This window comes from Betta splendens, chromosome 6 (genome assembly GCF_900634795.4).
Source record: "Betta splendens chromosome 6, fBetSpl5.4, whole genome shotgun sequence".
In the NCBI taxonomy this organism is placed as follows: domain Eukaryota; kingdom Metazoa; phylum Chordata; class Actinopteri; order Anabantiformes; family Osphronemidae; genus Betta; species Betta splendens.
Window position 1 is genome coordinate 1,817,388 of NC_040886.2, and position 23,238 is coordinate 1,840,625.

Below are 23,238 nucleotides of genomic sequence, written 5' to 3' on the forward strand. Positions count from 1 at the left end.
AAATGCCTTGGTGTGCCATGCTTGATGGTGCTTATGATGTAATGGATTATGGGCTTAATGTGTTTGTCTAAAATAAAACCCCCAAATAACATGCAATGAGTGTGATAGAGAGGGAGAAAAGGAAGTGCCAGAATGTGTTCCTGTTTTTCTGAGTGGAAACAGCGCCTCAGTGTTCTCTGATGTGCTGCACGAGATACAAGGAGAGTGGGGAAGGTGGAAGGAGAAGAAACCGGGAGGAAATGTGACGTTGGTAGCTGTTATTTTGCACAGCCCTCCTCCCTCAGCTCTTTATCCCTGCCCTCTCCTTTGTGACGTTGCTACTGCTAACTTCCATCAGCGCTTGCTTTTCATCCCTGTCCCTCCTCTTCATCACCTCCCTCCCTCCCTCTCTCTCGCTCTCTCTCTCTCTCTCTGCCGTGTGTGTGAGCAGAGCAGCTTCAGTAATGGCGTTTTGTCGTTCTCCAGCATTTGCTTCTGCACATGAACACTGGTCATTCTGCAAATTTGTTAATTTCTGTCTATGTGTCTTTGTTTGTGCACATGTATACGCGTTTGTTGCTACTAACGATGGCAGGATTACTACAAGTCAGGGATAATCCGCTGCCCTGATGGCGTTTCCATTCCTGAGTTGAGAGAGGCATGTGACTACCTCTGTATCTCCTTTAACTACAGCACCATCAAGTGCAGAGACCTCAGTGAGTATGCACATTGCTACACTGTCACTGCATTTTTCAATACCAAGTTCTCTTTTAGACAACAGTATATCGATGTATGTGATGTCATGAACTGCAGCTCTTGACATTATTGCTGGGCATGTTTTGATTGGCTGAATAATGTTGAATAATTGTAGTTCACCCCAGTGCCACTTGCTGAAATCATACTTGATGCCTCTGTGACGTTGTGCGCTTACATGCAAATGTCAGTTGTCACAATACTCTTTATTATGTATATTTGTTGTGTTATTGTGATACGTGTTTGTGGCTGTGTGTGGGAGAAGCACAGGGCTCCTGTGTTGGTGCTGGGCTTTAAGTAGGTCATGATTAACTGGGAGATTTAACGCTTTTCATGCAGGCACATAACTAACCAGGTCTTACTCTCATACTCACAAGATGTTGAATTTTTCTTTGTATTTTATTCAATGGTTTGCATTTTATGAGAATGATTTAAGTCATTTTTCTGAATAACCAAAATAAATCAATATGAAGCTTGCACAGGAAGCATCTAATTGTTTTACACAGACCAACCAAATTTCCCTGCAGTCTAATTACTGTTTACAAGCATTTGTAAAGCAACAAAATGTGTGCAAAGAGAGCAACTATAATCACCATCAACAATCACACCCTTAGATAGTTGCATTCAAGAATAACACTAATTAGATTAGATCAGACTTTGTTAATCCCACAATGGGGAAATTTCCTAAGCACTGTAATTTTCTGCTTTTTACACAAAGAGGAAGAAGTTGAAAAAAACACTCCTTACCTACAAAATGTAATTTTACCTTACAGATTCACTAAACCAAAATATAATTATACAGTGTGTATATAGTATGATTTATATATATTATATATATTTCTAATTAATTTTGTTCTTCAGGCGCCCTCATGCACGAGCTGTCTAATGACGGGGCCCGGCATCAGTTTGAGTGTTACTTGGAGGAGATGGTGCTTCCACTAATGGTGGCCAGCGCCCAGAGTGGTGAGAGGGAGTGTCACGTGGTGGTGCTGACTGACGATGACGTGGTGGACTGGGACGAAGAGTATCCTCCTCAAATGGGAGAGGAGTACTCCCAAAGTAAGATCCTTAGAATTGTCAATCAAACTGGCTTCTCAGTTCAAAGTCTCCAGTAAAGTAACCATTAAGCAGGTGACCTGTTTTTGACGTGAGCCTCATCGCTGGGTCAGAATAATGTGATGCAGGCCATGCTCCAGTTTCACAAACCGGGTAAAGATGTCTTCTGTTATGAAAACAGGTTACTGTGGCACTAACACTTCCTGAGGCATTCACATCTTTGCTGTCACAGTAGCAAGACATGTTCTGCTCCTAAAATAAACCTATTCTTTACAAGGAGCTTTTTTTATTAATCATCATCTAACATGTCCTGTTGACTAATTTTGTTGCCTAAATAACTGAAGTGGTTTCTGCTAAATCTGTGTATATATCCCAAATGTTTTTATGTCTGGGATCCACTAACAGCAGGTTGTGTCAGAATTGCATATGAGCATGAGTTAATGTTTTATCACTATGACAGAAGCGGACTTGAATGCTAAAGGCCTTATTACATTAATAACATGCACATTAGCAGCTGACTTGCTCCTACAGTCATCTCATCGAATCAGAAATGTAATTAAAAACTAGATAAAAAAAACACTCCAACACTCCAAAAACCACTACAATAAAAATACTACGAATATTGATATTGCCTGGGCATATGATTTAAAGGCTCCTACAGACGGAGATGTCAGCAATAATATATATGCAGCTACACTGTGCAACATGGATTATAACAACCTGACAGCAAGAAATGGCTCTGATTATTGATTGTAACACATAATAATAATCATATATTAATGCTGACAAAGTATAATCTCCTAAAAAAGAGTGGTTTCCACTTCACTACTAAAATGTCTGGTACCAAATGAGTACCACATGACAAGGACAGATGATGATTTTCTAAACACATCTTCTCACCACCAGTCATCTACAGCACCAAACTGTACCGCTTCTTCAAATACATAGAGAACAGAGACGTGGCCAAGTCTGTGCTTAAGGACAGGGGACTGAAAAAGATTCGACTGGGAATAGAAGGTATGGCTTCTGTTTTTTAAATTCTGTGCAGTCCCAAAAAAAGCAAATTTGTAGCATGAATCTGGGATGTCTATAGTCTGTATGGTCTAGGAAATCCTGCAGTGAAGTTTTCCTTTCTGTGGGTCTGAACCTAGTTCAGTTTACAATATTTGACTAGATTTCTGTAAATTCTTGTCTTCAGCCTGTTGACCTGCACAGATGCTCACTGCTGGAGTTACACACCTGCAGGTCATGTAAAGAGTTTCACCCCAATCAGGCTCACAGTAAAAGCTTTTATTTGACACACACATTGGTGATGACGTAGCCGCACTGCAAACACATTACCAGCTCTACCTGTGGATGATGTAAAATGAAATGTTTGTGATGGTCCTTTAAATGCTTGTCAGCATTTGACAGTGATGACCGTCACTAGCTACAGTACCTTGTAAAGAGGTTGATAGTGACAGGAGCAGCTGATCTACACAGTAGTGCATTAGGAGCATTCGAGTAGCCAAAAGTCCTATTTTTCACATAATTATCAGCTGCTTCTGCTGACTAATCTAAACCATTCTTTTTGGACTTTAGTGCAACTGTCGTTAAAGTCATGAACTCGTTTGTTCTTCCCCTGGCTTGGTCTGTTTTTTTCTCAAGGTTACCCAACCTACAAAGAGAAGGTGAAGCGGCGCCCTGGAGGTCGGCCTGAGGTCATCTACAACTACGTTCAGCGTCCATTCATCCGCATGTCCTGGGAGAAAGAGGAAGGGAAGAGCCGCCACGTGGACTTCCAGTGCGTCAAGTCCAAGTCCACCACTAACCTCGCTGCAGCCGCTGCAGACATCTTCCAGGACCAGTTGGTGGTCCTGCATCCTCCAGGGCCTCAGGTGGATGAGTTGGACACTCTGCCTGCTGTCAGTGGCCCCCAACCCCTGGCAATTGGGCAGGGCCCAGAGAACACCATAGGCCACCAATTAGCACAGGTCTATGTGGGCCCAAACCTCCAGGCTCAGGACAGTCAGAGCCAAGCTGTACAGTCTGGTTCACAACTCCCAGCAGCACAGTGCCAGCAGCAGCAGCAGCAGCCACACTCAGGCCACACATCACTATGAGCCAAACGCTGATGTACCATCACCCTCCACATGACACTGGCTGCACATTTCACCCCTGTTCACACTGCCAGCAACAAGTGCTGTATACATACTCTTCCAAAAAGAGGAAAGTAGAGAAGCACAGAAACCTGATCATGCCACTAAGCACAAAGGCTTCAGAGTAGTGATACTTTTTCTTTGGAGCTTTCTGAATAAACAGGAAGAAAGGGAAGTAGGTACAAAGCCTGAGCACTAAACACTACTTCTTTGCCTTGTGCAGTGCACAACAGCAGAGGACCATGCAGCGGCCAGCTGAGAAAGGTTCACCCAAGTTATGTACACATGCACAGACTATTACATTTTGATGAAGAATGCACAGCTGCTACAAAAGTGTTGAGATTGTATTGTGTTGCTGCCTGTACCTCAGTTTTCAAAGCATCTTTCATAAGTTATCTCATGGGTGTAGGCTTTAATTTTTTTTAATTTTCTCTGTTTTACAGGCATAGATAATTTACTTCTTTTTCCCTTAATGGGTTTTTTGTTTTCACTGTTTTTACTCCAATCCTGTTTCAGTCTGGACTGAACATATTGAACATCATTTTTTTTAAATAAATGGTATTAACAACATCTTTGCCTCAAGACAAATTTATTAAAAACCTATAAAATAACTTTTGGGCAGTTCAGAAACTCTCCTTAGGAGTCGGACATGGAGCTGTCAGTGGCCACAGTATGTAAAAATGTCGAGCAGAAAAACAAAGGTCACACTGCAACATACACGTTCCTTATTGACCACAAAAAAATCAGGTTCTTATTGAAAGAGGAAACCTTGTAGTTGTAGTAGAGGTGATTATAAGTACTGATAGACATGGTGGACAGGGTTTGAGCTAGGGCAGAAACTTACTAATTATTACATTAGTAATTTATATATGCAAAGTATTTTAAGAAGCTAAAATAACCTTCACCATATATTTGAATTCCTTTCAACTTTTTAAAAATATTAAATATTATTTTTAATAGTATTTCTATTTATAAAGAAGATTGATGAGTATGATGAGTGCTTTGTTTAGTGATTCCCAAGTGTTTACACTTACCTCAATAAATTTGATTGGCAGTTTCTAACAGTGTCATTAAAAAACAGATTCCGCACTTAAAAAAATAGATGAGAGAAATTTTCTGTAGCTGTAGTTATCATTACAAATGTACATTCATATTCATGTGTGAATACCTGCTACAGGTGTTGGTTATATAATTAGAATATCATCAAAAAGTTGACATATTTCACTGATCCCAGTCAAAAAGTGAGATTTGTATATTTATTTATTGATGGCATGAAGTGCTCTAAAACTTCCTGGGACATGGCTGCGTTGACCTTGGACCAAACCATCACTGACTGGAAACTTTACACTGGACCTCAAGCAACATGGATTCTGTGCCTCCCCTCTCTTCCTCCAGACACTGACACCCTGATTTCCAATGGAAATTCATCAGAGAACATAACGTTGGAGCACTCGGCAGCAGCCCAGACGCCTCTGCCGCTGTCACACACACAAGTGATGCCACAGCTGAAACCCATGTCTTGCGTAGTGGTTCTTGAAGCACCAACTCCAGCTGCAGTCCACTCGTGAATCTCCCCTACAATTTTGAATGGGTTTGTTCCAAAGTGCTTGAGCACTTTTCTACCACACATTTTCCTTCCCTTCACCTCCATTAATGTGCTTGGACACAGCTCTGTGAGCAGCCAGCCTCTTTTGCAGACCTTTTGTGTCTTGCCCTCCTTGTGCAAGGTATCAATGGTCGTCTTTTGGACAACTGTCAAGTCAGCAGCCTTCCCCATTATTTGGTAGCCTACAGAACTAGACAGAGCATTTTAAGGCATTTGCAGGTGTTTTGAGGTAAACAGCTGATTAGAGTGTGGCACTAGGTGTCTTCAATATTGAACTTTCTTACAATATTCTAATATTGAGATACTAAATTTGGGGTTTAGTTGTCATTTATAATCATCACAATTAGACATCTGAAATATATCAGTCTGGGTATAGGCTAGCTTTAAATGCATGGCAACAGCATAAAAAATACCAGCTGGTGGCAGTGATTGGCAGGTGAAGAACATTAAGAGTAAAACCATAACCTACGCAAAAAAAAGCAAAAAAGACAGCATCCACAATGACAGAAACAAATAATTTTATTTTAAAAATATTTTACTGCTGATACATACAATACACTCATCATACGCATATATATTTGCATAAAGTATACTTTTAACATGATAATATTTAAAGATTTGATACATTATTGTCAGGTGGGGTATATCAACAGGGGGAGCACTTTATTGTAGTGTGTAGCATAAAAACATTGAAACAGAAAACCACTAGAACAGATATAGAGGGAGACCTCGCCAGCTGCTGCCTCATTAGAGAAGGACAGGAGAGGGTGGAGCCTGAACTAACCAGGTAGTGAAATCAACAGACCAACAGCTCAGCGTGACTGAACTGAATGTCACTGCTTAGGATACCACAAGAATTTAAAAAGGTCTGCCAAATGTTTGTCTGGGGTTAATGGGGGGGGGTATTAGGATTAGAAACTCTAAAAGAATATGTTTTCATTATAAGGCAGATATTTTCTCAACCAAATAAAATTTGGAACTTCTGTCCAGCCAATCAAAAGTAAACTGGAAACTAACTAAAGTGTAAACAAATATGCAAACGTTATATAGTGAAATTTAGAAATAGGTACCTTTAGTCATGAAAAGGCAATCTGAATGTGTAATACATTTCCACCCACATCTGCAATATCTAATTGTTTATTTCTGTTTTAGAAAGTTAATTCTAAATATGGAATCATTTTAAAAGCAATAAAATGCACATTTTCTCTTGTATATCAACATTATTTCTATATTTCAATTGCCTCAGGTCAATAAAATATGACAGTCTTGTAGTAAACGTAAAATTTGTATTCAGCATCAAACTCTCAAGAGAGTATAAGGTAATACTCGCCCTTCTTATAGGGAGTATTGTAGCTCAGATATTTTCCTTACATAGAGGCAGGCAGTGGGGCTCTACACCCATACTCTGTGTCCACTCCTAACAAACTGATAGTATGAAGGCCTGTTAAAAGCACAAATCTGGCGAGGAAAGGAGGTACTCATTGGAGGGAAAACTCGATAAATAAATGAAGAATTCCATACACCTGGCCGTTTGTCCTGACACTGTTAATTATGACAGCGGGTGATTAGAGAATGCTGATTATCTCTGTCTTACTCTGTTTGATTCCATCTCTAGAGGTTTATGTTTCTGTATAAAAATGTTGTTTCTATAAAAACATAATTGCAGCAACAGTATATCTGAGTTAAGTGCTAAGAAGACCAAATTCAAAATTAGGTACATTTTATTGGAATTTAACCAAAATTAAACCAGTTTCAGCAGCTAAATGTAAAGCCCACATTGTGATAGCAAACACATTACAATGTTCATTCATTTGACATAAATGACAACTACCATAACACAGGGCGATGCTGAATCTTAAAACTGAGCCTAATTTTACCTTTCTCTCGAGTGTGTCATGTGGGGATTGTGTAGAGAGAAGATGAGCAGGTGTCTGTGACCTTGACCAATAGGTTTTTATTTTGGTGCCTAATACGAATTAGCCTGCAGGCACATGTTTGCTAGTGGCAGTGAAGAACATTTCCTCACAGTGGATGGGTTTGGTGGCTCAGAGAATAGAGTGTTGGCCTGGAGGTTGCCTGTTCAATTCCAGTTGTTCAACCTATGTGTGGCTGCTCGCTGCTACCCCTTGTGTATATGTTGTTGTTGTGTATTTGTTGTGTTTAGGAATTGGTATGGTTACTGATCTCAGGTCTGAGTAACTCTGTTGTCACAATTATCACTAGCAGTGTAAAAAAAAAAAAAAACTTCAATGCAGTGTCACAATTTTTTTTCTTAAATTTGTTATTGATAGTGTGATGGGACCCATACTCTGTGGGCTTTATCTCTAAAGTTTTCCTAAAACCAGCTAAGAATGCAATATTGGATAAAAAAAAAAAAAACAGTTTTTTGTAAAAACACATCAAGTTGCATGAAATAATGGTTAAAAAAAGCTTTGAGGCTTAAATTTTTGATCGTTAAATATTTTAACATTTTAACTGTGCTCTGCCATAATTGCTTCTGCTATTGTTTTAGGATAACCAATTTTGTGAAAATATAACTTATCAATATGAGCTTTAGACTAGATTGGAGAAAAAGCTGTTAAAAGTCATGTTAGATGAGAAAACAGCAACTATGTGGCTTTTTTCAATATCGTGAACTGAAATACACATACATAGGATTTAGAGATTAAGACTGTCCTTCAAGCTGGTTCAGAGGATAAGCGTTGTCACTATCCTGTATGAGCTGGTCATTTTCATGAGAAGTGCACCACAGCCGTGATAGTTGCCTCCTTAAGGAGACCTGAATGTACATGGAGATGTTGAAAGGGTTGCAGCAGGAGGTAGCAATTAAGCACTCCTCCCACCTCAAACTGTAACCACTGTCTGTGTCTGTTGGATGTTGGCGATAAGGGCCCAGAGCCACCAGTGGACTCATTTTTACCCATCAGGACATGTTAGCACCACAGATCTGTAACTTGCAATTCCATTTGCTAGACTGTTCGAAATAAAGGTCCCTCACTATGGCAATGTTAGTAAACACCTTGTCTACATACAACTAACCGGGAAAAAATGATCATCTTAGCACCTTGTTGTTATACAAAACCTGTTTGTCTTGATGAACTGTAGGTCCACCTAGAGGGAATGATGAATCAAAGAATAGGAGTAAAACCTGAACACAAGTGAGGGCCTCCCAGAATGAAATGCACTCAACAGTGTTCAGAGTAAAAGTCTTCTGTTAGAGTTTAATTTAAGATGAACATTTTTCAGTGTAGTTGTTTGCGAAGGGAACGGCCGCCACAGTCAACCTGAACCAACTCTTTCCTTCAGAGGCTCTGGTGCTAAGATGGAGCCATGATCTTGCTCTCTGTAACCCCCCACCCCCCCTGCAGCTTCTTCACAAAGGCCAGGGCAGGTCGCTGAAGTCGACAGGGCCACCCAGCCCAGCGTCTGCCTCAAGCAAGGACATGATGACAGCCATGGCTGCCTCATCATTGCTGGGGCTGCTGGAGCCGGTCTCATCCATAATGTCTATGCTCAAGTGGGAGTTGTCACCTAGATTGAATTCAAAACAAGTTTGCCAAAAAGAAAACTAACCAATAAATGAATAGCAAAGTATTTGGTATATTACTCACTCATGATTGATTGATTGGAGTAGGGGTAGCCTACAGAATCAGGTCCAGCTATTATCCCTGTGCTCGGCAGCTCAGGCGTGCCTCCATTCTGAATCTATTGGAATGTACACACAATGCAGTTTACAGCAAAACACCGAAATTTAAGCCTCAGCTGCAGACTTTTTCTTTCTCCACATAAAGATCATCATCAAGGTGCATTTTAGATAAGAATTTGAATAAGCTAAGGATTTTTAATTACTGACCATAAATGTATCCCCTTATAAGACAGAACATTTTAATGTGCGCAATTTAAATATGAGAGACTAAAAGTCTGTAATACTCTTAAAATGCAACATTTCACCATTCCTTAAACCCTGTACTAATTCAGTACAGACATTTAATCATATTTTAAATATACATTTGCTGGGTTTAACTGGAGAGAAGCACAAATACATAAATATACACATACAGATAACGACAAAAGAGAATGCCTACAGAAAATACATATATACAGTATATACACTCCTATTCACAAAACCCATACTGTACATCAACTGTATTTGAATATCTGTACCTATCTATATGAAAAACAGAAGGGCATAGTATATAAACTAAACAAATGTGAATAAAGATTAATAGTTAGCTTCTTGGATATCTTGATATACTTAGTGTATCTCGATGTATGTTGTGATCTACAGTATAAAATATATTTATAGATTTGGTCATGATTCTTGTTTTCTAGATTGTTGATTGTAAGCATAATCACTTAATCAAATTGTAAGTTTTCATAGCAGAAACTTTCCAGTGTAACAGACTACTTCAAGAACCTTGCAATGGAAACTGTGTGTGTGTGTGTGTGTGTGTGTGTGTGTGTGTGTGTGTGTGTGTGTGTGTGTGTGTGTTACCTTCTTTCCTCCTGGGGAGCAGGTATCAGGGGGAGGAGTGCTGGTGATGTTTAGAGGGCTAGAGCCACAGCTGGAAGGTGAGGAACCCCGAATCCTGATACAGGAAGGTAGATTATAGCAGTGAATGACTGACTCCCAAAGACTGAAAACATCAGCTCCAATTTCTATACATGCAGGTGTTGGAATCCTGAACATAAAACATTTTGACCTCCATGCAATGTACTGTATTTTAACATTTGTACATATTTTTAAGTGCACACTACATAAATAAAATTGTAGTGTGTAATTGAGTAAGTGCTCTGAATTCTGAGCTCAGCTTTTCTCACCTTTGGATCTCCATTACTTCCTCTGCAATCATGCGTCCAATCTTGCCGGCTCCAGCTCTTGTGCCTCCGGGGATGCCAGGTACAGTCTGCAGAGCCCTCCTCCCTCCACCTACCAATTAAAAACAAATTCCAAAAACATTACATCTTATTTTAGGTCAAATCTTAAAGTGTCTGCTCATGTAAAGCTTGTCTTCTCAGTGCTTGGACAGTGTTTCTCATCTTCCCATTCACAGGCCAGTGCTATTGTATGTAAATGCAGCTCTGCAATGAACACATGACACTGGACCAGGGGAACCAGGAATCAAACCCCAAATGACTGATAGATGACTGCTCTATTATTATTTTTTGAGTAGTATTTTACCTTCTGATGTGAGAACACTGTCCATACTCTGTGGAGAGTTCACAGGCTGAGGGTAGTCTGAACCTTCCATCACAGGACATCTGGAGAGAAAACAAAAAAAAACAACATACCGGTGTCATGGTGTTTCACAAATTAAACAATGCTTTAGGTGTGCAGTTTTGTTTACTTACGACACAACAGTATTGGTGGAGACGATGTACTCCACCTCCTTAGTCCAGGGGTTCATGAAGCTGAACCACCGGCTCCTCAGTGTGATGAATGAGCCATCTTTAATTTTAAATTTGTAACAGTTGGTATTGATTTTCTCTCTCACCTGCAGCACTACAAACACAACATACAGTAAGGACACAAGCCCAAAAACACAGAACACATACCGGTTTGTCTCTCAGCGGGTACCTTGTCTATGACACTCTGCCAGATGGCCAATGTCGTCCTGGTGGAAATATTCATAGAAGGAGGTTCCCAGCAACTCCTGCGGTAGATATGCTAGGATGGCCGTGGCTCTGGAAATTTAGACAGAGGTTTAGCAGCATGACAGGTAACACATCTTTCATTTTGTATATGTTCAGTAGATAATAGAATCATGATGTTCCACCTTGTTCAACCACTTTTGTACTGTAGCTCACCTTTGGTCAACAAAGACAAATTTGCCATCAATGGCATGCCTGGAGACATACTCTGTGGGCTTGACCCTGATGTCTGCCAGACTGGGCTGGGGTACAATATGGGGGTGCAGACGGCCAATGGCCACCAGGCAGCTCAGGTTGCAGCCCTCATTATCTGGCTCGTTGTCTTCATCAAGGCCCATTTTAGTGGGTGGCCAGCTCTTTAGGTACCCTGTGCTGTGAATGGTGCAGAAGCTCTTTCGGTCTGCTGTAGAAAGGGAGAAATGAAAACATTGAAAAAAAAGCAGAACCCCTGGCTGGCTGACCCTAGGTTGTAGAGCAGTGGCTCTTAACCTTGTTGGAGGTAATGAACCCCACCAGTTTCTTATGCAGCCCTAGTTTCAGCGTTCCCTTGTGTCAAGCCAGTCTTGAACAACAGACAGTGAGATTTATAAAAATCCTTTCCTTGTATTAGTATTAAGTAATATTCAACATTTCTGAAATTAAAATCTAAGGGGGTCAGATTATATTTAGGTGTGCTAAATAGTCTGGAATCTACAGTACTCAGTTTCTTTTCGAAAATATTAACATTAATATTGCATTGCATTGTTAGCCCCATAAATATTTATTCTTTATTATATGGTACACATGATAACATATATTGTCTGCTGTTGTGAATTTGTCAAATTTTTGTCAAAATATAAATAAAATTAAATTAAACTGAATATGTTTAGCAGCATGTGAATGTGGGGACTTATCCAGATCAGTCTAAAAGTGTGAAGAGTCAACATTGCATTTTTTTTTAGTAAGGCAATAATAGGGGTGACATTTGTTTAATACCAGTTACAGCATTTTATGTATGTCGGTACTGTACCTTTTTTCTTTGAGCAGGTAGAAGGAAAGTCTTTATCTTCTACTTTGACGGAAGGCCTGTTGCACTTCATCCTGCAGAAAAATGACCGCCTGGCTCCAGAACAAAGTCTGGATGGACCAGGAGTGATGTCTGTTTTCACTGGAAGACCAGCTGCAAATAGAGTTTAAAAGAGCACATCAAAACAAAGCAAAAAATGGGGATAATATTCTTCTTATTATTATTAACACAATAATAATAATCCTACCATTGATTCGCCAATCCAGTTTCATTAAAAATATAAATCTATTTTTACCTTTTTTTTACCTTCAGCTACAGCTAAAACACAAATGATGTAGGTGGTTCAATTGTGTGCAATTTCATTGTTATAGCTATTTGGTCATAGCTCCATTTTAATAACACTTCTGTATTTATTAGTTATTAGTTATTTATAAAACTCTTTTTTTTTCAATTTTTAAAGCCTGATTGATCTTCGAAACGTCATGGGAAAGTGAAAGGATATTTTAAAATAACTTAATTTAACATGGTTAGAAACTGTCAGATAAGTGCAAAACAAAGACAGAGACAAGTCTGTGACTCCCCTAGAAAATTTGCAAAATTTATTCGACAGCAACTTGGAAATATGCTAGCAAGATTAAGCTCATACGAGTACTTTTCTGATTTGTATAAGAAGTCACATTTGAAAACAGCTGCATGAAAGGAGTACAACAACAAAATGCCTTACTACCAACAGACTATATTATATTATACACTATTATCCATCCATCCATTTTCTTAACCGCTTACTCCCTAGTGCGGGGTCACGGGGTGCTGGAGCCTAACCCAGCTGGCTATGGGCGAGAGGCAGGGTACACCCTGGACAGGTCGCCAGTCCATCGCAGGGCAACACATAGACACACAACCATGCACACACACTCACATCTACGAGTCCAATCAACCTAACGCACGTCTTTGGACTGTGGGAGGAAGCCGGAGAACCCGGAGAGAACCCACGCAAACGCGGGGAGAACGTGCAAACTCCACACAGAAAGGCACCAGGGAATCGAACCCAGAACCTTCTTGCTGTGAGGCGACGGTGCTACCCACCGAACCGCCGTGCCGCCCTACACTATTATATATACTATATACTATTACTATATACTATAGTATATATAATATACTATATACCCTATGATTATATTAGGACAATATGGCTGGTTGGTACAGTAGTTACAGTTTTACGTGATATACTTTGTTTTATAAAATGTTTTTGTTTCCTGTGGTATGACAGAGATCTGCGTTTATCCACATCTAAGTTCTCTTACTTTTAGCATCAATCAGCCTCTCTCTTGGGGCTGTATCGGAAGAGGACAGCTGCTCCTTGACCTTCGCAATGTCCTTGGGATGAAGGTAGTCAAATAGGCTCTGACCAATCAGGTCGTTCTGGAAGGAAGTGAGAGCAGAACAGGAGAAACAAAACTCTTGAGGAAGAATAACAATTATCTTGAATTGTTTTAATTTTCCAAGTCATGCAAAGATAAGTGGTAATGATTTTTTCATTAGGAAGTCTTTGTTGAAAAGTGCCACTCAAAACAGTATAAATAGAAGAATTTTCAATTACATTGATTTTATTTTAATTGATTTAATTTATTGATTGATTCACTTAAGATCGTTCAAGTAAAATGACAACAGAAAAATAATCAATGTCAACAGTGTCATACTTGGCTGTAGTTAAGAATCTTGTAGACTGATTCAGAAACAAAAAGAATCTTGCCACGGTCACAACCAACCACAAACAGGAAACCATCAGCAGCCTGCATTAATAAACAAAAAAGACCAGGTCAAATATGAGCATTAATGTATTTTTTTTATAAAATAAATCAACATTTTTATTATGCAAGAGCTCAGTGTCCTAAGTGTATGACCTAAATAATAAAAACTGTGATGTGGAATGCTTTTGGTCTACTACTGTACAAAAAACATAACTTTGACTTGTGTTAGATATCTATTGTAGTCCTTGGGTCTGCACTCACCCTTAGTATTAAGTGCTTGAGTTCATCATCTGAGAGAAAAGAAGGCTTGTAGTTGGCCTCTGTGTATGGGTTTGCAGCACCTGCAGCAACAGAAAAACAGTGCTATTACCTGAAAGTATTCAGACCTTACTGGCTTTTACACATGATGTTTAACACTATGCTTGTGAGAGACCCTCAAGATGCCATTTTTAAATCTACATGTATTTCCAGACTGCAATAATAAAATTGTTTATGTAAAGCTGTTTTACTGCTCTATTAATATAGATGTATCATGAAGGTCACTTTAAAATGCATCCAAGAGGATCTGTGAATGAATCCACTCGCCATGCAGTTTGTAGACAATTGCTTTACCAATTGTTCTACAGCTTTTCCACTACAACCAGCTTCTTTCACTTTTTTTAATCATTTCAACTTATGTGGACTTCGCTCAGACACCAAGGAGCTTCAGTTGTGCAGTTCAGTTGTACACATGCATATTTGGTAACTTTTTAACCTGTATCTCCTGCTGAACAACAGCATTCGTATCCCAATGATGTTGTAAATGTATAATTGAGGTGTAAGTTTTACTTTTTACAGTTTGTATTTACTTGTTAATAAAAAATAGAATGTTGATCTAACTCCTCAATACTGTCTTAAATCAATTTATAGCGCTAACCAGATCTTAGGAAATCAAGCATGCAGACATACAGATCACTTTAGAGCTCTCTTTTCCGTAGATTCTGCATTAATACAGATTCATCCTAACCTCTAAGTGTCTTCATGTGCTGAACAGCCATGCGCAGGACAGTCAGCTTGTCCAGCTTGCGGGACATGGCATTACATGTGGGCACCAGTGAGGCTAGCTCATCGATAAAGCTGTTCATCTTGTCCCGGCGACGCTTCTCAATCTGGCTGTGAGCCTCTCTGTGGTGGAGCAAGGGAAACATATTTTTAATACTTTTAGCTACATACAGATTAGCTATCACTTTAGTTTTCTTCTTGAATTAAAAAAAATTGCAATTCAATTAATCCCCTCTGCTTTCAGTGTCATGTACTGTAGGTAATCAATGAAGATATTCTAGCAAGAAAAACACTTTTACATGCACCTTTTCCTAAAATAGGTTAGGATTTATAAGCATTATTTAAAAAAATATTAACACATAATAAAAAAACATTAGGGTAGAATAAGAAAAACTATTTGTTATACCTGGCATTCTTAATCCGGCCCTGCTGGTCACTGGAAAGACAAACAAACATACATTAGAGGGGAGCAAATGACTAGACAGATTAAGAGAATGAATAGGAATTAAATTTAAGGCTCAATAAGGGTTTGACCAAAACAATGTCAGGTAGTATTTAAGAATAAAGGAACACTTAGATTCCTCCATATTTTCTATGCAGAGAAATTATCATTCATTCCTCTGCCAAGACACCCTGGCGGACTGTTTGCCATGGGCCCACAGACTACAACTAGTGCCTCCTGGTTTCCTCTGTACCTGCCCCAGCAATGGTCAGGCTGAGAGGGGGTAGAGCCAGGATAGGACGGGGCGGAACCAGACGGCTGCTAATGGTTACTAGTGTTTGTAAATGTAGAATGGAAGGTGGGGTCTTTATCTACCAAAAATACAGGTAGATACCCTCTTTTCTCCTTACTAAAGTTTATAGTTAGTCACTCTGAACAATCTCCTTGATGCTTCAATCAGTTAGGAGAACGATAAATAGTAAAATTGGACTGAAATAAAAGAAAATGTCAAAACTAGCATTACAGGTTCTGTAACAAACTGTTTTAAAGTTTGACTGTACAAATAGGGGGACATAAATCTGGCATAGTTTTGATTAGACCTATTCAAATTCTCATACCAACACAGTTATACAAGTGTAGAACAATAAGAATTCCCACCACACCTACTGGCTCTGTATCAGGAAGAATGTTTTTTTCCGACCAAGAAGGGAATCTACATTATATTTATAAGCTTGGTGACGACAGATTGAAAAGAAAATTGATAAGTTTACAAAATATTTCTTGCATGCACAGGTACCTTCTAAACTCACATTTTAATTTAAACCTGTTTGTTTTGATTACTCTGATCAGTACAGTAGCCAAGTTACTGTTGAAGCTTAGACTTCAAACACACTCAAATTTTGACATTGGCAGCCTGGGCTACTGGTAAATCTGTAGTGATCTGCTGAAGAATGTGTGACGTATAGTACACACCTGAAATTTACAATACAATATGGTAAAGTTCTGCACTACAACCAGCAAAAGAATAGCCACTTATCAGCTTTAAGTCTTAGCCCAGCTAATGGCAGACTGACTACTAGTGGAGTAGTCGTTACCCTACCTATCTGTTGAAGCTTCAGCAGTTCTGCGAGTAGGTATAAGACATCTTTCTAGCCAAGCAAATACGAAATACTTGACAATATGTCTCAGCCTTCATTTGACAGTGGCACAACTGGGATGTCAAACCGTTTTTTTTCTTTCATATATCAAATATTCATTATTATACATTAAAAAAACACTAAGGAGCCTTTTCTTTAGTACTGCTCTCATTATCATGGTGTTACCATCACATTACGTGTGGGGGGTCATGTATATGTAAGTATTCCTAATTCAGAGCAATGCAAGTAAAGATATTTTGTTGAAATACGATATTCAAGAGTTCCAATATTCTTGAAAAGGATTCCATCCATACTGTACGCAGGTCACTATAAGACATAGGTCTTCCCAGATGTCATGGTGGTAACAATGGCCCCTTACCTTCCAAGTTTATCCTTGTCTGGGTCACTAAATAAAGGATCAGGAGACATTAGTGTCAACAAATACACAAGAGCACATTCAAATTACTGTACTGTGCTGAATTTGGTTTATATTTCGATCATGAATTGAGGAGAATTGGTACTTCAAATTAATAATTCAAATTCTGCTTCAGCTAACAACATCAAATTTTAACTTACTCAAACGAGAAGGCATCAATTCTGTAAAGAAAAGAAAATATTAATTAGGTTGTGTCACTGGGGTATTGAGAAGTGTAATTATTTACATCATGTCTGTATTTACTTTAACAGTGTGTAGGTTCTTCACAACCATGTCATGAAATCTTTCTTACTTTTAATACTCTTTCCTTCATTTATTCCTTTCATTTCTTTATGGCCTGTATTCTTTTCTATATTTCTATAGTTACTTTTAAAGTAGGTAGCTACATCCACGCTACTTTCACTGTGCTCCCCATTTCTGTTTTTATTTCCTGCTCCTCTTACTGGTAGTCAGTTGTGCTTCCCTTCCTCTTGCGGGTGTAGTCCATGCCAGGTGTGCTGATGGAGCTGGAGATGAGGTCAGTGGAGCTGGGAGACATAAAGTCAGTCATTGTAGACGAAATGTCCATCCTTTGGTCTGCCATCAGGTCATCTGCAAATAACAAATATGTTGGGATGGTTCAAAAATCTTTGCTAATAAAAAGTCAGAACATTATGATGTTACACTTACCACAGATGTTCATCACAGCCTCTGTGTTAAAATCATCTCCTTCCATCCACTCTAGAGCCCTCAACTGTGAAAAAATGCCCACACATCACATTTTTTAATAAAAGAAAACTAAAAGTTGCCTGGACATGAGGTAAAGATTGCATTATGTAGGTTAAATGTGGAGGCAGAGCAAACAGTAAAACTACTAGTGTCATTAGGCTTGCAACAACAACTCTATATTATCTATAATAATTAAAAACGTATCGATAATGATTTCTGCTGGGCTAGATCGATTATCAAAATAATTGTTAGAGACAGACCTAATGTAAATTTAATTATATTTTGACAGCAACAGTGGAAAGAAAAAAAAAACTAATTTCTATAGGAGGAAGAAACCTTAAGCAGAACCAGGCTCAATGTGGGCGGCCATCTGCCTCAACCATTTAGGAAGAGAGGATAGAGAGGAAAGATGTAATATAGTCGCCTCTAAATGGATTTTTTTCCCTATTAGGTGCACTAGCTACCTAGGTTAAAGCATCTTTGAAATTATTAAATTTTCCATGTGGCATTGACCTGTATACGACAGTTACAGCAGTGATGAACTTGGTCACATGGGAATTTCATTCAGCCACAGACCTTTGTCACCAAAAAAGCAGGCAAAGCAATTGTTTAAGGGCATAAGACTGTGCAACAACATCTGCACCAAACAATAAAAATAAAACATAATTGCAGCATCTGTAGTTTGGAATTTAATAAATTAAAATAGCAGATCAAGTGAAAAATGTCATTCTATAGTTTAGTGATTAATCTGCCTTATTTTGAGGATAATGAGTATAACACCTACCTGTATAGGAAACTTGAACAGGCCTCCTGTATAGGCCTGGTATCGACTGGATCAATCTGGCCTGCTCGATTCTGATGTGGTTCTGTCTGGTATAATTCAGCCTGACCTAGTTTATCTGATTTAATGTGATCACTTGGACGTGGATGTTTGCTGATCTTTAAACAGTTGTTGCAAACCATATACACCTGGCAAAAAAAGAAGAGAAGCAGGTTGGTCAAGAACAAATAAAATTTGTTTTTATAAAAAAAATGTACATAAATAGATCAATTTGCAAAGAAAATATCACATATACAAGGGGTACTGACAAAATTTGATTATAATCAAAACACCTAGAAAAAAATGTACCTAGGAAAACTGCATTTGTCTAGTCTGTCTTTTTAACTTGTGTCAACCTTAATTTGTATTGCTGTTTTAATGTAATGTTGACATAAACAAGTATGCAGACAATTTCCTTATCTGCAACCATGTCAGACCTTCTGACATTCATGAACGCTATAAGGCTAAAAGCAGCCTTAATCTTTGAAATGCACCTTGATATGTCTTGAACTTAGAGCAGGAAATTGGCATGTAATCACTGTCTCTTTTGAGGAATCAGTGGCTTACTTATTAATTGTATTTTAAATAGGTCAATAGGGTTTTAAAAGCACTTGCTTCACAAGCTATACAATACTTTCTCAGGTAATGTTGCCTGAAACTGCTGTAGAAACACCTGAAATAAGAAATCTTACAATTGACAGACCTTTTAAAATCATATAGTTGCAGTCTGCAATGTCACTAATACTGTAGATGTTATCGAGTCTTAAAATGTGCTTTACAATAAAACAAAGTGTGTCAAATTGTTTTTTATTATGTTGTAGTAGAAATAGAACATACTGTTTAGTGTACTGCACTGTGCTGTATAACAAAACAATTCAAGTCCCAAAATAAGGACTATATGATAAAAGAAGTATTAATACAAATCAGAGAAATGCAAATTGAGCACAGAGAAGTGCAAACATGTTTGCACATCAAATATCTTAAAGTCACTTTTTTAACTTAAAATACTTACTAAAATACTATAAAAAAAAAACTGATTTCCCCTAGTCATGTGCCGAAGTGTTCTTGGGCAAGATACTGAACTCCAAGTTGCCCCCGGTGTGAACATAAGCAGTATAGTAGCTCTGTTGCCAGTGTGTGAATGTGTGAGTGTTTGTGTGACCAAATGGGTGAATGTGAATCCAGTGTTAAAGAAACCACTAGGTAGAAAAGTGCTGTACAAGTGCCGGACCATTTACCATGGTTAAACATTAAAATAACTGGTGCTGGAGTGAAAACTGGGCCAGTCAGTCTCTATGGTCTCAAACCAGCCAACCTCAATTTCTATCCACCACCTACTTCTACTTCATCAGTGAGTCAGCAAGCAATTCAGCTTCATTTCCTTGTTCTACATTTTACACCCACAGCGAGTTGGCAAGCAGGCCACAAACCTGTTAGTTCACCAGGGAAACATCCAGGCAGCAACTTAACCTTAACCTTTTTCCCCTTGACCAGAACGAAAAGGATTTTACACATGCTAATACTTGAATGAATAATCAAAACTATTTCAAACTTTATGTCACAAATTCATTATTACTAACTGTGGTAAAGAGCGCCATAGGTGTCTTGCTGTCTTGTGAGATTTCTTTTATTTTTTGATGTATTATGACAAATTCACAGACAGAGATGGACATATAAAATGTGTTATGGAGAATAATAATGAAAAACACTGGCAGATAGTACCCAGTAAAGCTACTTTGGCTCAGTCTACCTTCTGTGGTGTGAGGCTTTTGAAATGATTCAAGTCTTTCTATTAAAACTGAGTTTTTAAACAAAAAAGACAACTGTACGCTAACACCCCTAATGTGGTGTAGCTTTAGAAGTAGCTCTAAAATGTTGTATGTGATGTGTTTACAGTAGGGACAGTACAGAGTGTAACCTATACCTAAACCTAGTAACCTATACATTTAAAGTGCTCACAAGCCAATACTGTAAAGCAGGTAAAGGTTTTTTTTTTTCATTTTGGGAAATTCTCAGGTATCATGGTCATGGCTTCATAAGAGATGTTATGATTAAGTCTTTTTAATCATTCATTCTAGCGTGGAGCATATTCAACAAAGTAAGCAAGTCTAGTTGCTTACCTCAGTTGATTAGGTTACTTAACAGCATCTTTGGAAGTCACTACAGTAGGTCACGATGAACGGTAAATGTGCTCAACGCAGTTTCAATTTGACCTCTTTAAGCATCCGTTTTTATTGCTTAATATCCTACAGTTTTATTCTTTGCTGCACACCCTTAATTCCTCCATTAGAAGGCAGTGGATATTTGTGTAAATAGCCTGAATTCTGAGAGAGACAGCTTCACAGAGCAGATATATATGCATTGCACACAATTTACACAGACTGGCTACTTTGTGCACATGTACACAAACACATATACGCACGCACACATGCGTGGTAATCTGTCAATCTGATACTACACCTGATTTATGCTTTGGCGTAGATGTGCTGGGGAATACTGTATTCTACATCCACGTAATATTTTGTAACAGTGAAAGCATAGCCGAACCAATGCACCTTACATCATTTAACAATTTAGTAACTTAGCTGCAAATAGGAAATACACATTTCCTTTTCTACTAAAGACACAGATGAGTAAATATTTATGTATATTTAGTGATGTGATTTCAGACAGCACCCAATCATCACAGAAAGCAGCTCTTTTGGACGATGCAAATATTATACAGTAACTGTCCTACAAATCCAAGACACGTGACCACAAGTGTTTCTTCTAATTTTGCTTCGCTAGATTGTACAGAAAGTGATTAACTGACACTGTCCCAGCCCAAATAAAATGCAGGAAAATAAAATGTGCATGATATAAATTTAAAATTATTTCAGGTTTCAGTGCTGAAGTGCTCCCCTGTTTGTGTCCTGCAATTTTAATGTCCCTGAAGTGAAACTGTCTGTCTGTCTGTATAATATTGTTGCCTCTATCATTACCAAAACTACAGACTACAGCCTAGAAGAGTCATGGATATGTCAGAAATGTGCTAATATATGCTAGTATTATTCACTAGATTTTCTACATGTCCCACTGCGTTTTTAAACTGTAACGTATTCAAATAATAGTCACAATGAAGTAAGTGTAGACTATAGAAAGGCAGGTTAAGTGCAGCCCTCCTGACTCATCACAACAAAAGTCCTAATACTTAATACCACCTTTCCGCTGCCAATGCCAGCATTGTGTCACGAAATTTTATAATCAACCATATAAACCTATTTTCAAAATAGGTAAAGTCTCACAAGCACACATTGCAAGACACAGGTTGCTTTGAAGTTACCGCAGCAAGACGGATGCTGTCTTAGAAAGCGTATGCCATGTACGTGTCCCCACCAGGGCCTTTCCTTTCACGCTGCTAGCGTGCTAGCGGCGGCTAGCAGCGCTCACCTACGCGCTCGCAGGTCGTTCGTTAACGTTTAATAAGGCTAGACCGGCACGTAGTCTGCTAAAGCTCATCCTCAAGCCCGGGAAGGTGCTGACAACAGTTAAAGCAGTTCAAATACACACAGGGCGGGTTCCACCACATTTATCGCCAACATTATACAGTCCTTTTACTAATACAGCAGCATAAGAGTGGGTGCTAAGGAACGCTTACGGTCAAGACGCGCTACCGTCCCTCCTCCTGCTCTAGAAAAGCAAAGTGACATGACCACGACAGGGAAAACAACGACGACGTCCACCACCAACTAAAGCCCAGCGAAGTCACACTCACGACAGCGATCACCAGTTGGAATGTCTTCGTTGTATACTTACAATAGCCACAGTAAGATTAGTCTATCCATTGGAAGTCGTTGGGTAATGTGTAATGTGAACCCCACAGAACTGTGACATAAACGATTTTCGATCCGTGACCCAGTTTCTCTTCACCGTCATGCCTGTCGGACCACTAACCTAGTTTTTCAACCAATGGCGTGTGTCCTACTGCCGTAGGTGTCCCCCAGACCAATCACACTGAAGTTCAAGCGGAGAAATTATGACGGACGTTCCAGGTGGCCAATGGGAGCCAGAATAGAACGGAATGCAGAAACTACTTTTGTTTGCCAGTGTGTAGGGAGAATACTGCATTACGAGTCAGGGAGTAGAAAGGCTTACAGCACTAACTGGCCTGAGCCTAATTGACTTATACTTTATTTATTACATTTATATTGATTTTGGTGTAAATATATTGAATTATATTTAAGTCAGCCAGGAAAACATTAAGTACATAAAATAAACTGATTGAGGGATCCATCAAAGTAACTATATGAGAAACAATTATTTTTTTGTATTTGTTCAGTTCATACTTACAGCATGTTGTGTTACAATAACATCTGTGTCCAGATACACGTAACTCTGCTTTGTGGTCAAAGGCCAAGTTACTGTCTAGCTTTTAGCAATATAGCAACAATTAATATACATATGTAATTTATATATTTCTTTACTTGTAGGTTTGAAAACATAGCCTAAATAGAAGTAGACATCCAGTTAGAGGGCCCAAGGGAAAAACAAAACCTTTATTCTTCCTGTCTGGGGTTTTTGGTTGAACAAATCAACCAACAAAAAATGATAAAGAATAACGCAGTAAGATATGCAGTATTCAAAATCAAAGGCTTTTGGGAATTATTACTAGTTCCCTACCAGTTAGCAGTTAGCTAACCTTTGCGCAAGAAAATATCGAAAATGTTTTTTTCTT

At 38.7% G+C, this 23,238-nt stretch overlaps 1 protein-coding gene and 1 pseudogene across 2 annotated transcripts; one reads left to right on the top strand and one right to left on the bottom strand.

Moving 5' to 3' along the window:
* LOC114857711 (BTB/POZ domain-containing protein 10-like) overlaps window positions 1-4,496 on the top strand; it is an 8,554-nt pseudogene extending 4,058 nt beyond the window's left edge.
* Window positions 4,497-6,028: 1,532 nt separating this feature from the next.
* Window positions 6,029-22,476, bottom strand: LOC114857314 (basic helix-loop-helix ARNT-like protein 1). Of its 2 annotated transcripts, none has more exons than XM_029153686.3 (20): window positions 22,320-22,476; window positions 18,489-18,673; window positions 17,666-17,729; window positions 17,440-17,587; window positions 17,137-17,157; window positions 16,940-16,966; window positions 15,389-15,418; window positions 14,948-15,105; window positions 14,203-14,282; window positions 13,891-13,983; window positions 13,495-13,612; window positions 12,194-12,343; window positions 11,341-11,587; window positions 11,111-11,217; window positions 10,885-11,035; window positions 10,715-10,794; window positions 10,354-10,462; window positions 10,028-10,121; window positions 9,144-9,237; window positions 6,029-9,063 (listed from the first exon to the last, which is right to left on the bottom strand). In XM_029153686.3, the coding sequence occupies exons 3-20, from the start codon at window positions 17,709-17,711 to the stop codon at window positions 8,906-8,908; spliced, it is 1,911 nt and encodes a 636-aa protein (XP_029009519.1). In that variant the 5' UTR covers window positions 17,712-17,729; window positions 18,489-18,673; window positions 22,320-22,476; the 3' UTR covers window positions 6,029-8,905. The 2 variants fall into 2 exon arrangements, with proteins under 2 accessions (XP_029009519.1, XP_029009520.1); XM_029153687.3 differs by lacking the exon at window positions 22,320-22,476 and adding an exon at window positions 22,162-22,310.
* Window positions 22,477-23,238: the final 762 nt, after the last annotated feature.

Bases quoted from the DNA above. Each gene is read 5' to 3' on its own strand.
- LOC114857314 (XM_029153686.3), bottom strand. From the start codon at position 17,711: ATGGAAGGAGATGATTTTAACACAGAGGCTGTGATGAACATCTGTG. The intron at 11,218-11,340 runs GTGAGCTACAGT...CTAAATTTCCAG, and splicing joins TTTGTCTTTGTTGACCAAAG to AGCCACGGCCATCCTAGCAT. The intron at 9,064-9,143 runs GTGAGTAATATA...AATTCAATCTAG, and splicing joins CTCCAATCAATCAATCATGA to GTGACAACTCCCACTTGAGC.